The sequence below is a fragment of the Triticum dicoccoides genome, chromosome 3A (assembly GCF_002162155.2).
Source record: "Triticum dicoccoides isolate Atlit2015 ecotype Zavitan chromosome 3A, WEW_v2.0, whole genome shotgun sequence".
NCBI classification, from domain to species: domain Eukaryota; kingdom Viridiplantae; phylum Streptophyta; class Magnoliopsida; order Poales; family Poaceae; genus Triticum; species Triticum dicoccoides.
Window position 1 is genome coordinate 50388393 of NC_041384.1, and position 15170 is coordinate 50403562.

General features: G+C 44.2%; 1 protein-coding gene across 1 annotated transcript; it reads right to left on the reverse strand.

Moving 5' to 3' along the window:
• Positions 1 to 6804: 6804 nt before the first annotated feature.
• Positions 6805 to 14346, reverse strand: LOC119267010. The gene is made up of 6 exons (XM_037548305.1): positions 14088 to 14346; positions 13802 to 13979; positions 9270 to 9549; positions 9002 to 9191; positions 8842 to 8918; positions 6805 to 7243 (listed from the first exon to the last, which is right to left on the reverse strand). The coding sequence occupies exons 1-5, from the start codon at positions 14112 to 14114 to the stop codon at positions 8844 to 8846; spliced, it is 750 nt and encodes a 249-aa protein (XP_037404202.1). The 5' UTR covers positions 14115 to 14346; the 3' UTR covers positions 6805 to 7243; positions 8842 to 8843.
• Positions 14347 to 15170: the final 824 nt, after the last annotated feature.

The window sequence follows — 15170 nt, forward strand, 5'->3', positions numbered from 1 at the left end:
TTCAGTTGCTAAGATTAGTAACTCGAAACGGGAATTGCAGAATAAACAGAGACTAGTTAAGGGTGAAGTGACGATGTGTGTTGGAAGTGGTTCCAAGATTGATATGATCATCATCGCACACTCCCTATATTTTCGGGATTAGTGTTGAACCTAAATAAGTGTTATTTGGTGTTTGCGTTGAGCATAAATATGATTTGATCATGTTTATTGCAATACGGTTATTCATTTAAGTAAGAGAATAAATTGTTGTTCTGTTTACATGAATAAAACCTTATATGGTTACACACCCAATGAAAATGGTTCATTGGATCTCGATCGTAGTGATACACATATTCATAATATTGAAACCAAAAGATGCAAAGTTAATAATGATAGTGCAACTTATTTGTGGCACTGCCGTTTAGGTCATATTGGTGTAAAGCGCATGAAGAAACTCTATGCTGATGGGTTTTTGGAATCACTTGATTCTTGCGAACCATATGGGCAAGATGACTAAAACGCCGTTCTCCGGAACAATGGAGCGAGCAACTGACTTATTGGAAATAATACATACTGATGTATGCGATCCGATGAGTGTTAAGGCTCGCGGTGGTATCATTATTTTCTGAACTTCACAGATGATTTAAGCAGATATGGGTATATCTACTTGATGAAACACAAGTCTGAAACATTTGAAAAATGTTCAAAGGTTTTCAGAGTGAAGTGGAGAATCATCGTAACAAGAAAATAAAAGTTTCTACGATATGATCGTGGAGGAGAATATTTGAGTTACGAGTTTGGTCTTCAATTAAAACAATGTGGAATAGTTTCACAAACTCATGCCACCTGGAACACCATAGCATAATGGTGTGTCCGAACATCATAACCGTACTTTATTGAATATAGTACAATCTATGATGTTTCTTACCGATTTACCAATATTGTTTTGGGATCATGCATTAGAGACAGCTGCATTCACGTCAAAAAAGGGGCACCATCTAAGTCCGTTGAGATGACACAATATGAACTATGGTTTGGCAAGAAACCAAAGTTGTCGTTTCTTAAAGTTTGGGATTGTGATGCTTATATGAAAAAGTTTCATCCTGATAAGATCAAACCCAAATCGGAGAAATATGTCTTCATAGGATACCCAAAGGAGACTGTTGGGTACACCTTCTATCACAGATCCGAAGGCAAGACATTCATTGCTAAGAATGGATCCTTTCTAGAGAAGGAGTTTCTCTCGAAAGAAGTGAGTTGGAGGAAAGTAGAACTTGATAAGGTAATTGTACCTTCTCCCTTATTGGAAAGTAGTTCATCACAGAAATTTGTTCCTGTGACTACTACACCAATTAGTGAGGAAGCTAATGATGATGATCATGTAACTTCAGATCAGGTTACTACCAAACCTCGTAGGTAAACCAGAGTGAGATCCGCACCAGAGTGGTACGGTAATCCTGTTCTGGAGGTCATGTTACTTGACCATGACGAACCTACGAACTATGAGGAAGCGATGATGAGCCCAGATTCCGCGAAATGGCTTGAGGCCATGAAATCTGAGATGAGATCCATGTATGAGAACAAAGTATAGACTTTGATTGACTTGCCCGATGATCGGCAAGCCATTGAGATTAAATGGATCTTCAAGAGGAAGACGGACGCTGATAGTAGTGTTACTATCTACAAAGCTAGACTTGTCGAAAAAGGTTTTTGACAAAGTTCAAGGTGTTGACTACGATGATATTTTCTCACTCGTATCGATGCTTAAAATCTGTCCGAATCATGTTAGCAATTGCCGCATTTTATGAAATCTGGCAAATGGATAACAAAACTGCAATCCTTAATGGATTTCTTAAAGAAGAGTTGTATATGATGCAACCAGAAGGTTTTGTCAATCCTAAAGGTGCTAACAAAATATGTAAGCTCCATCGATCCATATATGGACTGGTGCAAGCATCTCGGAGTTGGAATACACGCTTTGATAAGTTGATCAAAGCATATAGTTTTATACAGACTTGCGGTGAAGCCTGTATTTACAAGAAAGTGAGTGAGAGCACTACAGCATTTCTGATAAGTATATGTGAATGACATATTGTTGATCGAAAATAATGTAGAATTTTCTGGAAAGCCTAAAGGAGTATTTGAAAGGAGTTTTTCAAAGAAAGACCTCGGTGAAGCTGCTTACATATTGAGCATCAAAGATCTATAGAGATAGATCAAGACGCTTGATAAGTTTTTTCAATGAGTACATACCTTGACATGATTTTGAAGTAGTTCAAAATGGAACAGTCAAAGAAAGAGTTCTTGCCTGTGTTACAAGGTGTGAAATTGAGTAAGACTCAAAGCCCGACCACGGCAGAAGATAGAAAGAGAATGAAAGTCATTCCCTATGCCTCAGTCATAGGTTCTATAAAGTATGCCATGTTGTATACCAGATCTATTGTATACCCTACACTGATTTTGGCAAGGGAGTACAATAGTGATCTAGGGGTAGATCACTGGACAGCAGTCAAAATTATCCTTAGTGGAATAAGGATATGTTTCTCAATTATGGACGTGACAAAAAGGTTCGTCGTAAAGGGTTATGTCGATGCAAATTTTGACACTGATCTAGATGACTCTAAGTCTCAATATGGATACATATTGAAAGTGGGAGCAATTAGCTATAGTAGCTCCGTGCAGAGCATTGTAGACATAGAATTTTGCAAAATACATACGGATCTGAATATGGCAGACCCGTTGACTAAACTTCTCTCACAAGCAAAACATGATCACACCTTAGTACTCTTTGGGTATTAATCACATAGCGATGTGAACTAGATTATTGACTCTAGTAAACCCTTCGAGTGTTGGTCACATGGCGATGTGAACTATGGGTGTTAATCACATGATGATGTGAACTATTGATGTTAGATCACATGACGATGTGAACTAGATCATTGACTCTAGTGCAAGTGGGAGACTGAAGGAAATATGCCCTACAGGCAATAATAAAGTTATTATTTATTTCCTTATTTCATGATAAATGTTTATTATTCATGCTAGAATTATATTAACCGGAAACATAATACATGTGTGAATACATAGACAAACAGAGTGTCACTAGTATGCCTCTACTTGACTAGCTCGTTAATCAAAGATGGTTATGTTTCCTAACCATGGACAAAGAGTTGTTATTTGATTAACGGGATCACATCATTAGGAGAATGCTGTGATTGACATGACCCATTCTGTTAGCTTAGCACTTGATCGTTTAGTATGTTGCTATTGCTTTCTTCATGACTTATACATGTTCCTATGACTATGAGATTATGCAACTCCCGTTTACCGGAGGAACACTTTGTGTGCTACCAAATGTCACAATGTAACTGGGTGATTATAAAGGAGCTCTACAGGTGTCTCCAAAGGTACATGTTGGGTTGGCGTATTTCGAGATTAGGATTTGTCACTCCGATTGTCGGAGAGGTATCTTTGGGCCCTCTCGGTAATGCACATCACATAAGCCTTGCAAGAATTGCAACTAATGAGTTAGTTGCGAGATGATGTATTACGGAACGAGTAAAGAGACTTGCCGGTAACGAGATTGAACTAGGTATTGAGATACCGACGATCGAATCTCGGGCAAGTAACATACCGATGACAAAGGGAACAACGTATGTTGTTATGCGGTCTGACCGATAAAGATCTTCGTAGAATATGTAGGAGCCAATATGAGCATCCAGGTTCCACTATTGGTTATTGACCAGAGACATGTCTCGGTCATGTCTACATTATTCTCGAACCGTAGGGTCCGCACGCTTAAGGATTCGATGACAGTTATATTATGAGTTTATGAGTTTTGATGTAGCGAAGGAGTTCGGAGTCCCGGATGAGATCGGGGACATGACGAGGAGTCTCGAAATGGTCGAGACGTAAAGATCGATATATTGGACGAATATATTTGGACATCGGAAAGGTTCCGAGTGATTCGGGTATTTTCGGAGGTACCGGGGAGTTACGGGAATACGAGGAAGAAGCAATGGGCATTAATGAGCCTTAGTGGGAAGGACCAGGAGGTGGCGCGCGCCCCTCCCAAGCCCAGTCCGAATTGGACAAGGGCTTTGGGGCGCGGCCCCTCTCTCCCTTCCTTCCCCTCTTCCTCCCTTTCCCCCCTTCTCCTAGTTGGACTAGGAAAGGAGGAAACCTACTCCAACTAGGAGTAGGAATCCTACTCCCTGGCGCGCCCCTCCTAGGCCCGGCCTCCTTCCCCTTGCTCCTTTATATACGGGGGCAGGAGGGCACCCCATGACACACAAGTTGATCTTCGTGATCGTTCCTTAGCCGTGTGCGGTGCCCCCCTCCACCATATTCCACCTCGGTCATATTGTAGCGGTGCTTAGGCGAAGCCCTGTGACGGTAGAACATCAAGATCGTTACCACGCCGTCGTGCTGACGGAACTCCTCCCAGACGCTTTGCTGGATCGGAGCCCGAGGATCGTCATCGAGCTGAACGTGTGCCAAGAACTCGGAGGTGCCGGAGTAACGGTGCTTGGATCGGTCGGATCGGGAAGACGTACGACTACTTCCTCTACGTTGCGTCAACGCTTCCGCTTCGGTCTACGAGGGTACGTAGACAACACTCTCCCCTCTTGTTGCTATGCATCACCATGATCTTGCGTGTGCGTAGGAAATTTTTGAAATTACTACGTTCCCCAACAAAATCATCATGAAGTTTTATTCCGTTTCGACTCCGTTTGGTATTTCTTTTCTGCGAAACACAAAAACAAGGAAAAACAGAAACTGGCGCTGGGCTCTAGGTTAATAAGTTAGTCCCAAAAATAATATAAAATAGCATAATAATGCATATAAAAATCCAGACAGCTAATATAATAGCATGGAACAATAAAAAATTATAGATACGTTGGAGACGTATCAGGGTAAATAGCCGTAGTAGTGATCATAAATTCATCATGAGTTCCTAATGGCGATGGATTTAGGGTTCCGATCTGGATTGAGTACAAGGGGAATGGGGATAAAAGGTTAATCTTAAACAATAGTTTCTAATCTTAGCCTCGGCGACCCTGGAGGCGGTTTTAGTGGTGGGTGGCCTTGTTCTTGTCCTCTGACTGGACCACCGTATCGTCGTCCTCGCCAGAGTCCAGATCGATTGGCAAAGTACGTTGGCTTGGCTCCGACGCCCTGAAAACCATCTCCACCGCTTCTTCGTCCTCCTCCAGCGCCACCAAAGTCCTATTCACGTACGCTGCGGCACGCTGTTCATGAGGAGCCATGTACTCCCTGTACTTGGCCCACCTTGCCCTCTATCCAGCGACACTGGGCTAGAGTCGGCCTGATTCATGGCCCAGCGAAGGATGTCGACTGACATAGCACCCTTCGTTGGGTCAGGAATCTACGTCTTCAACTCCTCCACCGTCGCCTTCTTCACCACAACGTCTGCCTCGTTGTGCATGTCTTCAATGCTACTGAAGTTCGAGCACACTTCAATGGTGTTCTCAAACTTGGTGCGGTCACCAAGCGAGCACCCGAGGAAGAAAGCCCTCCATCCAATGCCCCAAGGGAAGGGGTTGGGGTTAGGGCTGGACATAAAGCTCGAAGCTCGGTGAGCTTAATGAGCGCTCGGTAACTCGACTCATTTGAGCTTGAGACTAGGGTTGGAGCTCATGGAGATGGATAGGAGGAAGAGTGAGAGACAGAGACGAGAGAGTGTGGTTGTGGGTAAGTAGTGATCGTTGGGGTGGGTAAATATTGGGGCTTTGGACGATAGGTTTTAGTGGCGATCAACCTTTGAACTTTGTGCTCTTCATAACGCCATGAACTTTTGTGATGTTCATAACATAGATCGAGACGGAGAACAATGACAAGGGCAAGGAGGTGGTGCCGCCTTTGGAGGTGGTGCCGCACATGACCAAGGAGGTGTAGCCCACGGACGACGAGGTCGTCGTGGAGGAGCCCCCTAGCGGCAAGCGCCAAAACTACGCGCAGTACTATGAGGAGGGTGGGCCAACTCACTTCTGCAAGCAGATACTTGCCCTGAAGCTCGAGTGCATACCAATGCCCCTAGACTTCACCAAGCACTTCCTCGTCGTGACAACGGTGCTCAAGCTGAAGACGAACACATGTTGCTCATGGAGGGTCACTGTGAGGCTGATGAACGACATGGTCACCCTCGATGAGGGTTGGGCCACCTTCGTCGTCGTCTATCAGATCAAGATCGGGTTACATGGTGACCTTCAAGTTGCTGACTCCCGACACGCTCAAGGTCGTCATCTTCGACGACGACGATATTGAAGTGGTGACCAAGTGTGGGAGACACGACGACGCCTTCGCCATGAACGGCTAAGACAGCTCTCCGTTGCTCCAGCTGGTTTAGTATCGACTATATCATACTGCTTTGCTTGAAAACTGCTATGTTTAAGTGTGGTACTACGTTTAAAACTATTTGCTATGGTTTAGAACTATGTTAATATGCTATCTTTTGTCTGTCTTTGGGTTGTTCTACACGCCCATGTGTCCTGGTAATCTCACCGCCTCACTGAAGAGGTTACGCGTTGCATGAAATCAAACACCATGCCTTGTATTTCCGCCTAAGCAAGCGGACAACCAAACCATGCCGCCTTTCATTGCGCCCCATGCAGGCAATCAAACTATATGCAGATGTTGGTTTTTGTTTGTTTTCTCTCAGCCAGGCCCAACTGGGAAGTGTATACTATGCAGACAACCTCTGCTACGAGACCCAAACACGCCCTTTGTCTCAACTGGCAACAACGCCATGCAGCGCACCGCCACAACCTATCCCTATTTCTGTTCATACGAACACAGTATAAATGAATACACATACTCATCTACCGCAATGTCACCGCTCATCTACCGTCACAGAAATCTGTCAGGATACAAACCACACCCGAAAATTACATACATGACCATGTGATGGGTTTGTTTAACGCAAGCGTTAACTAGTACATACACTCTAGATCAGTACATGGGATCCATATTATGTCTAATACTCCCTCCGTTCAGAAATACTCGTCTTAGAAATGGTTGTATCTAGACTTGTTTTAGTTCTAGATACAACCATTTCTAAGACAAGTATTTCCGAACGGAGGGAGTAGAAGAAAAAAACCCTGCACTTCTCTGGACGATGTTGCTTTGCAAATGATCATTCTGGCTCCTGCGGAAGCAACTCAAGCAAGTGTACATGGCTTCCAATCGCACCTGCGATCCCATCTAGAGGTCTAGCTACGACATGCATCAGGCATGCCCATTCCTGGATGAAAATGGTCATAAAAAATATATTAGCCCTCTGACAATCATCTTGATCAGATAGTCATACATTCACATCGCATACAGTACAGTACCTACAATAAAGGTATATTTTGATTAAAAATATCAATAAGAAAATCCAAAAAAATGTATATCTGTTAGTCATAGCATTCAAAAATGTGTTCCAGTTTCTTTTGACGACTGAAAAGTAGGTAGGGGAAACCCCTACGGTATATTTTCTATATTAAGAGGGATAAAGAGAGGATACGTTAGAGCTTGATGAAACAATAACCATGTGCAATAATTAACTGGAAAACATCAAAACACTAAGTAGGCAATGTAAAGTATAGCATATCTTGGTCCCATATTGATCTGTTCTATCCTATGCTAATTACAAGATATCCTGGATTTTGCTTCTGAGTGAGTATCTTGGTGCATGCTTGTTTCTGAATAAAACGCAGAGGTCATAAACGAATTAAACCATGCTACTCTGAAATCACAGAGCAGGCAACGGTAGGTTTATTTTCAGTTAAAGAAGTAGCTACCGTATATGCGACAACAGCCTTTGGGTCATCCAATAAAAGTTAGGCTAGGTTCAGGCTATTTTGGATAGCAGGTTATAACATATACAAATCCTCTTGTATTATTTGTATACTAGGCAATGTTTTGTAGCGATGCGTGAACTACACAAGCAGAGTCCTGTAATGGTTTAGTTTTCACCAAGTGCACTTCGTGCTACTTGTATATATATGACACCTGGTACGTACTATATACTTACTAGCACCATGTATGATTGATTGCTGATTGAACAACTTCGAATGCAAATCTCCGAAAGTACAGTAAGAACCTAATTCCTGAGAGCTTAGAACTGAGTTGGTGATTGCTTCGTGTACAAGTACTTTGATTGGTTGCATGTCTGAACAAAGCGTGCATGCAAGGCCAAGTCGAAGTATACTACTTGTAGGAATTGGCACACAGATGAAAGTGGTCAAGGAAATGAATTAGAACTCAGAAGTTTTAACGGCAGGCTACGCAAAAAGACCAATTGATCACAAGAATCTCAAACTTTTTAGTTAAACATTGTAGGCCATGATAAACCTTATATATGCTGAGTTGCTCCACAGCTAAAAAAACTGAGTGACGAGCACTACACAAACACCCTGCAGTTGTTCACTTAGTTTTGAGCTAGACTAGGGATACTGCTTTGCACTAATTTGTGCAATAGACCTTCTCCCGAGGCTTGTGCTATTCTGTAGTAACACAAGAGTATGCGTGTCGAAAGAGGCAAGGCTTAAGCCAACGGCAATGAATATTTCAATGGGAACTGTATTCAACTAGATGTACATCTTTTTTTTTAAACGTACTACTATTACATCCTTGTGGTTTTGCAATCATTTGGTGCAGCGACTTATATTTCTACTTTGTCGTCATAAAGTTACTTTGTTGATATATTGCAAGTTTGCAACAGTAGCAAATCCTGCCGCAGAGTTTCAAATGATTAAAATATGTAAAATATTATCATCCTTGTTGTCAAGTTTCAAATGATTAAAATATGTAAAAATGATGAAATTTACGTAGATATTATACATAAAAGAGTAGTACCATCAAGAAGGGCCTGCAAGATTCGCAGCTCTTACTTCACCTAGAGCTCTTATATGTTCTACAATCTGCAAAATGGACTAGATAGGAAAGGGGTAATATCAGAAGCATCATAATAATAAAATATTTATTTATAGACTTTGTTATAAAGAAAAGCGCATACCATCTCATTCATTCCTCCGTAAATCTGTAAAAGTTCATATCTTATGCCCTCGACATCCAGGGCCTTTGTTAAACCATGACGCTCATATGATATGCCAACCAATCTTTCTTGGTCGTTGAAAACAGCTGACCCACGAGCAGAAATATGTGATCGTGTGCAGTCGTGTCGAAAAAATCGATCACCTGGATGGCTGTTTTTGAATATTAGCAAACAGAAAGGAAAAAGAAAAGAAAAAACAATCAACCCATAATCAGTGCAGAAGTCTTACCTGGCAAATCCATCACATAATTCACTTATGGGTAGCCTTGGTGGAAATGGACTAAGATAATATCCAAACATCTTGATGCTATGATTTCGTGAAACAGGTTGATCAACAAACCGCACTTCATTGACATCTCCAATTGAACCAAAGACAAAGAAAGCGGTCAATGTTTCTCCTTGTTCTACAACAATGTTCCTGGTGTCTACGGTTGTTCCATTGGGAAAGAGAATTTCAAATCTGAATAGATCTGGAATTCTTGGAAAGAGTGACCTTGCAGCTGCTATTATCTTTATCTTTATCTTTACCTATTAATAAACCAGCGATGGCTTCTGGTCGTCCGTCGTTAGTCTTTTTGCAAAAACGTCCCTCTGTTTCGGAGAAATTAACCCGCCGTCCTACATAAGTGATGGAAAACGTTTCGTTTTTTTGCAAAAGAAAACCTGCCACCACCGGCCAGCTCCACCACTTATCCATTCCCGGAACTGGTCGAGGCGTCGCAGCTGGCGTTGGCGAATCCATTCCCGGCGGCGGCGGCTTCCGGCGAGGAGGCGAGCGAGCTCGGGAAGCTCCGGAGGGGGCTTGTCGCCGAAGAGGCGAGGCCGAGGCGGCGGCGCACGGGCGCAAGGAGGCGGGGTCGAGGAGGCGCAGGAGGACGCAGGCCGGTGGCGCTCCAGCGGGGGCTTGGCGAGGGCTACAGCGGTCGCGAGGGATTGGCGGCGGCCGGCGTGCTCGCTTGGGAGGATGGAGGCCGCCTCACCGGGGCTCGGGCGCGGCAGCACGACGTTGGGCCGTTGCCGATGGCGCCGGGGCCGGGCCGGTGGTTTGAGGGCGACGAGGAGGAGGTGTTGTCCTGGAGCCAGCAACGGCGGCTGCAGCTTGACGATGCAAGCGTCAACAGCTTGCTTCAGGGGCTGCGGGACGTGAGCGCGCCGCGCTCGCGCACGAGACCCGTGCCTGATTTGGATCGGATTGCAAGCTGTGTCCTTGTCGAACACAGTTCAATGGAGTGCCCAACCCGGATTGTTCTTTTCTGCTATAAGAAGGAAGGGTAGTCGGCCAGAACTCCATGAGATCAATTTTTGATTTGGACGAAACATCCAACGTATTCGCCGAGTTCGCCGGAGGAAGAAACGTCGAGTTCGCCGGAGCTACAAGAACAGACGTCGAGCACTCCAATGTCGCCAGCAGCGGCTACACCAGAGGTATGTTTGACCCCTGTTTGATTTATTTTCCTATCCCCTGTCTCGCTGGCGAGCCCGTGCGCGTCCCTGCTGCTGCCGCTGCTCGCTGGCGAGCCCGTGCGCGGCGACTGCTGCTGCTCTCGCACTCGTGCGTGTCCCTGCTGCTGCCGCTGCTCGCTCGTGCCTTTTCCTTCCGTTAGTTTCCTGTCTAGCTAGCCGAAATCACTCTGAAGCTGTGAACCAAACGCGTGTGTTCTGAATCTTCTGAACTGAATGCTTGAAAGATCGGTTTGTCCTTCTGAAAAGATTTGCTTGCTTGTCACTGTTTGAATTGGTTGTTCCTCAGTTATAGTGCTTGATGGATTTGATAATCTGTGATAGCCTTACTCATATAGTATTAATGAAACCCAATTGCATACTGAAATCTGCTTGGTTATTCTTATGTTATAGTGGTACTAATGAAATCCAATTGCTTACTCATCTATTAGCTTTGAAGTGGCATACACATGAATAGATATCTCAACATATATTTGAAGTGTAACCAGCCTTTCGCAGTTTGATGTATTCTGAATGCCAATATCATTACCTTTTTCAGTTAGGGGGTAGTAGGGATTCATTTTGGTATAAATCTGATTGATAGTTACTGCTCCGGTCTGTAATTTAGCCAGAGTCAGGTTCAGAGTTGTTGACTGGATTTTTTGGGCACAACCATCAAGCAGCCTGAGTAAAGCTTACCTATGCCAATGATTTTGTTCTTTTAGCTAGAGCCAGGTTCAGAGTTGTTCACTCTAGATTTTTTTGGGCACAACCATCAAGCAAGCTAGCACGTATTGTTTAACTGAAGCAAAGGGCAGCTAAGCTATGAATGCTTCAATTCTTTGTTCTGAACAAATGCAGCTACTATTTGTATTTGATCTGAGCAAAGGTGCAACCAATTGAAGTTATTTTGAAGAACCTACACCTGAGTATATATGTTCTGATTTTATAGCCTGTAGAGTCTGTAGAGTAAAGTTTGTACATTTTGTGAATCGCTTTGTTCCGGTTTCCCTTGGTGTATAGTCTATACTGTATCAGGTTATTTACTATGTGCAGATTAGTTTGTGCCATTGCTAATCATGTACTTCTTTCTTTCTGTGCTTGGAAGCATAGTCTCATCGTATCCCCTAGATCTGTATAAGTATATTTAGCTCACATACGCTTGGCATTTGTTCTTCAAAAGGCGATGTCCTCGATGCTGGACTCCTGGTAACAGTTTATTACATGTTATTTCTTTTTTTTGGGGAGTCTTTTCTTGAGATTTAGGATTATGGAGTTAACGGGTGTTACTTTTGACCTGCTAATACAGCTGCGTTAAACATTTTGCTCTTCGAAAGCAACTATGTAAGTCTGACGCTAACATAATGTTTACTGATAAAATACTTCAGTATAACTTAGAGTCAGGAACATAAGTAGAATTTCATAGAAATCTGTCTAGCTCCTGTAGATGAAAGACTTCCTGCAAGTGAGCTCTTGAATAACTCTTACTTCCAGGAAGATGAGGTCTATTCCAGCGCCTCCAATTTCAGTCTCTCTGGTCTCAAGTGTGAGTGAAGATGGGTGGCAATCTGCAAGTTTCGTGCTTTGGAAGGGTGAATTCTTACTGAAAAACCATATGCATCTTACCGACCATATTAATTTATTGCTAAGGTTTCCTCATACCAGTGGTAAATATAGCACTGAAGAAACTTTTAAATCAAACTTCACTTCAGTCTACAATGACACTACGAATTATTTCAGGCTGTTTAAAGAATGCTGAGTTGTCAAGCGAGGTGCTGCAGTGGCTGGCGTTGCCGGGCATGGGACGACGTCTCTAGGCTCCTGCCTGAGGCAAGCCTCTCCGGTCTCCTCGGATGCCCTCTAGGAACTGGCACTGCGTATGACGGCCTCCTCACCTAGCACCTAGGTTGACCTAGCCACCTCCATCGAAGCGGAGAGTTGAAAACATATGTATGATTGTTGGACGTGTCAGTCCTGCCATTGGCATGTTCAAAACTATGAATTGAGTGACTACATATATGCTTTGATCAATGAAATGAAAGGATGTTCTGTTACATCTTGTTGTGCAGATATAGGGCTTGAATTATTTTCGGTCGTATCATCTTGGCCCTATAATAAAAAAGTGAGTGTGGGAGGGCGCGACCAGTTGCTACCAGTATCAAGGTGCACTTGATGTGTAGTTATCAGTCAATGAGAACCATAGAAAAATGGAGGCACCGACTCTAGGAGTATATATCCGCTCCCAAAAAAGAGTGTGCTATATATTGAATGGTTTAATATAGGTCAATGAGTTTGAGGCAGCAAAAAGCTTTAGAGCTAAAATCAATAGGAAATGGTATTTGTTTCTTAAGAAGTTTTTTTGATAAATGTAAAAAAGAAAATGAATTAGTTAGTTAGTAATAAGAGAGAAAAGGAGACCATGACTTGATTGTCTATTTATCCTTGCTCCATATTCGAATTTTCTGCCAGCGGCTGTCGTCAACGGGCATGCCATCTACTTCCAATTCACTTTTGCGAAAAGGTGCATGCCCGGCCGTCGACATTGATGCATCCTCTCACTCAACATCGTGTCTCCGCAGGACGGAGCTGACAGATCGGTGAACCGCATAATGGTCAACAAAGAGGCAAAAAGTAGATGATTTTGACGTTTTCGATGGTGCATGCGGAGGTATTTTTAACCTTTTGCTGAAAGCAACACATGGGTCTCCTACTAGATGAGATAGGGGCGAAGCTTTTCATAATTACAAGTCGGTGGAGGAAGGGGTTCACGAAAGCCGCGTGCTAGATTGTGATGACCAATCCCCGGTTCGGTCGTTGGCACCCATCAACAATGCACAGCGGATCAGACTTTGAGTGACCCTCCACGACCCATGTCCTTGATCTCGCTCACGGTAGTGTAGCACTGTGACAGCCGCCAATGACACCCTACTCAGGGTGCTACTTTCCTTGACGGCCTCCCTGTTGTCACTGTAGCGGGATGCGTGGGACCAAGTGTAGGGAATAGCTTGCGGAGAGCGGTCCTCATGTCCAGCTCGACAAGATTAGTTTTAAACGTTTTAAACATTCCATTGTGATTGCACGTGAATGACATGTGTGTCATGCAATGGCTGGGATTGACGAAGTCCAGACATGTTATGATTAGAGGACACTGCGGTAATCGCCGGCGGTGAAAGACTAAGATAAGTGGTGACACGTGTCGGCGAGGGACTAAGATAAGTGGTGACATGGCTGGGACACCGTGTTGAAATAGAGGACATTGAATTATGGGGGTCTTGAGCCGTATTTATCGGGCCCGTTGCAACGCACGGGCATATTTACAGGTATGACAAAAGTTTCCAGCAGAAACAGTAACAATGCCAGGAAAAAGACCCGCTGGTTGACTCAAATCTTTTGGCTTACCCGATATGGGCTGTCTGTTATAATAGATTAGGATCGGCACCACAGACGTACGCAAGTGTAGGTGCGTCTGGTGGTCAATTCTAGCACGATTGACCACGATCTACATGAAAGGGGGGGAAACCATCCATGGATATAAGCATGCGCAGCCGAAATCCCATCCAAAGCAAAGCCCATAAAGAAGAATGAGAGAAGGGGACATCATGCTCACCTGATCCATGTCCTCGACAGGCTGCATTGCACGGGGCCCTGCCACGGGAGAGTTGGGTACGCGGCCGGAGAAGAAGAGCTCGACGGCGGTCGTCGCGGAGGCGTCGTCGGCGCGAGGAAATTGGTGAGTCCCGTGGTCGGCGGAGGTAGCGGAACGGGTCGGCGGCGAGCAGCGTGGCTGGCGGGATGGGTTGGAGAGGCGCGACGCGAGAGACCGGCGGCGGGGAGTGAAGCAACCTAGACGCGCTCGGTTCAGTGCAGTGCGGGTCGGGGGAAAAGAAGGCTGTGGGAGGGGCTTGGGCCAGTCACGGGCTCACAGGCTCAAGGCTGACCGCTCGCTCCTCATCCAATCGGACGGCATGGCTCACTCACGGGCCAAAAACGACCGAGATTGTACTAATCTTGTTCTTCTTCTTTTTTTTTGCGAATAGCTTTGCCTATCATTGCATTGATAGAAGAATTCTTGAAAATAAATAAATAATTATATCATTTTCTTGTTTTTTCCTCTTGTGGATGAAATGCAATAGCTGACATTCACTATTCACACGAGGCTGGGCTGCTACTGGCCATGGAACATGCTGGAGGATATGTACATTTGTTGTGGTAACTTCTTGCAGTTTCTTGGACCTGAAAGTTGTGAACAAGGGGCCAACTCCGCTACTGGACCAATGACCAAATGAGTAATTAGTTATTATACTTTAGGATCAGTTCTTTTGAACAGCGGCGGAGCCAGCGTATAGCTATTGGGTTCAACTGAACCCGATGGATCTTGCCTGGTACGTGCGTATATATACGTGTTTAATCGATGTGAACCCAATAAAATATTTTGGCTGACCCCAACACATCTCACATACGTGGAACAAAGGGCCCAAAAGGTAAAAGTTCATGTAATCGTTTTACAAGAAACGTGAGCGCGTGAATCACGTAAACGTTTTTACACACCTAAGAAAACGAAATCGTTTCACCAGAAAAGCGCATGCAGCAGCATGCGGCACGCCTCGTCAAAGACTGGTTTTTTTTTTTCATCGTTCGTCTGTTCTGATTCTCATCTCGCCTGTTTGCCTCGCTCGGCGCCTCCGCCGTC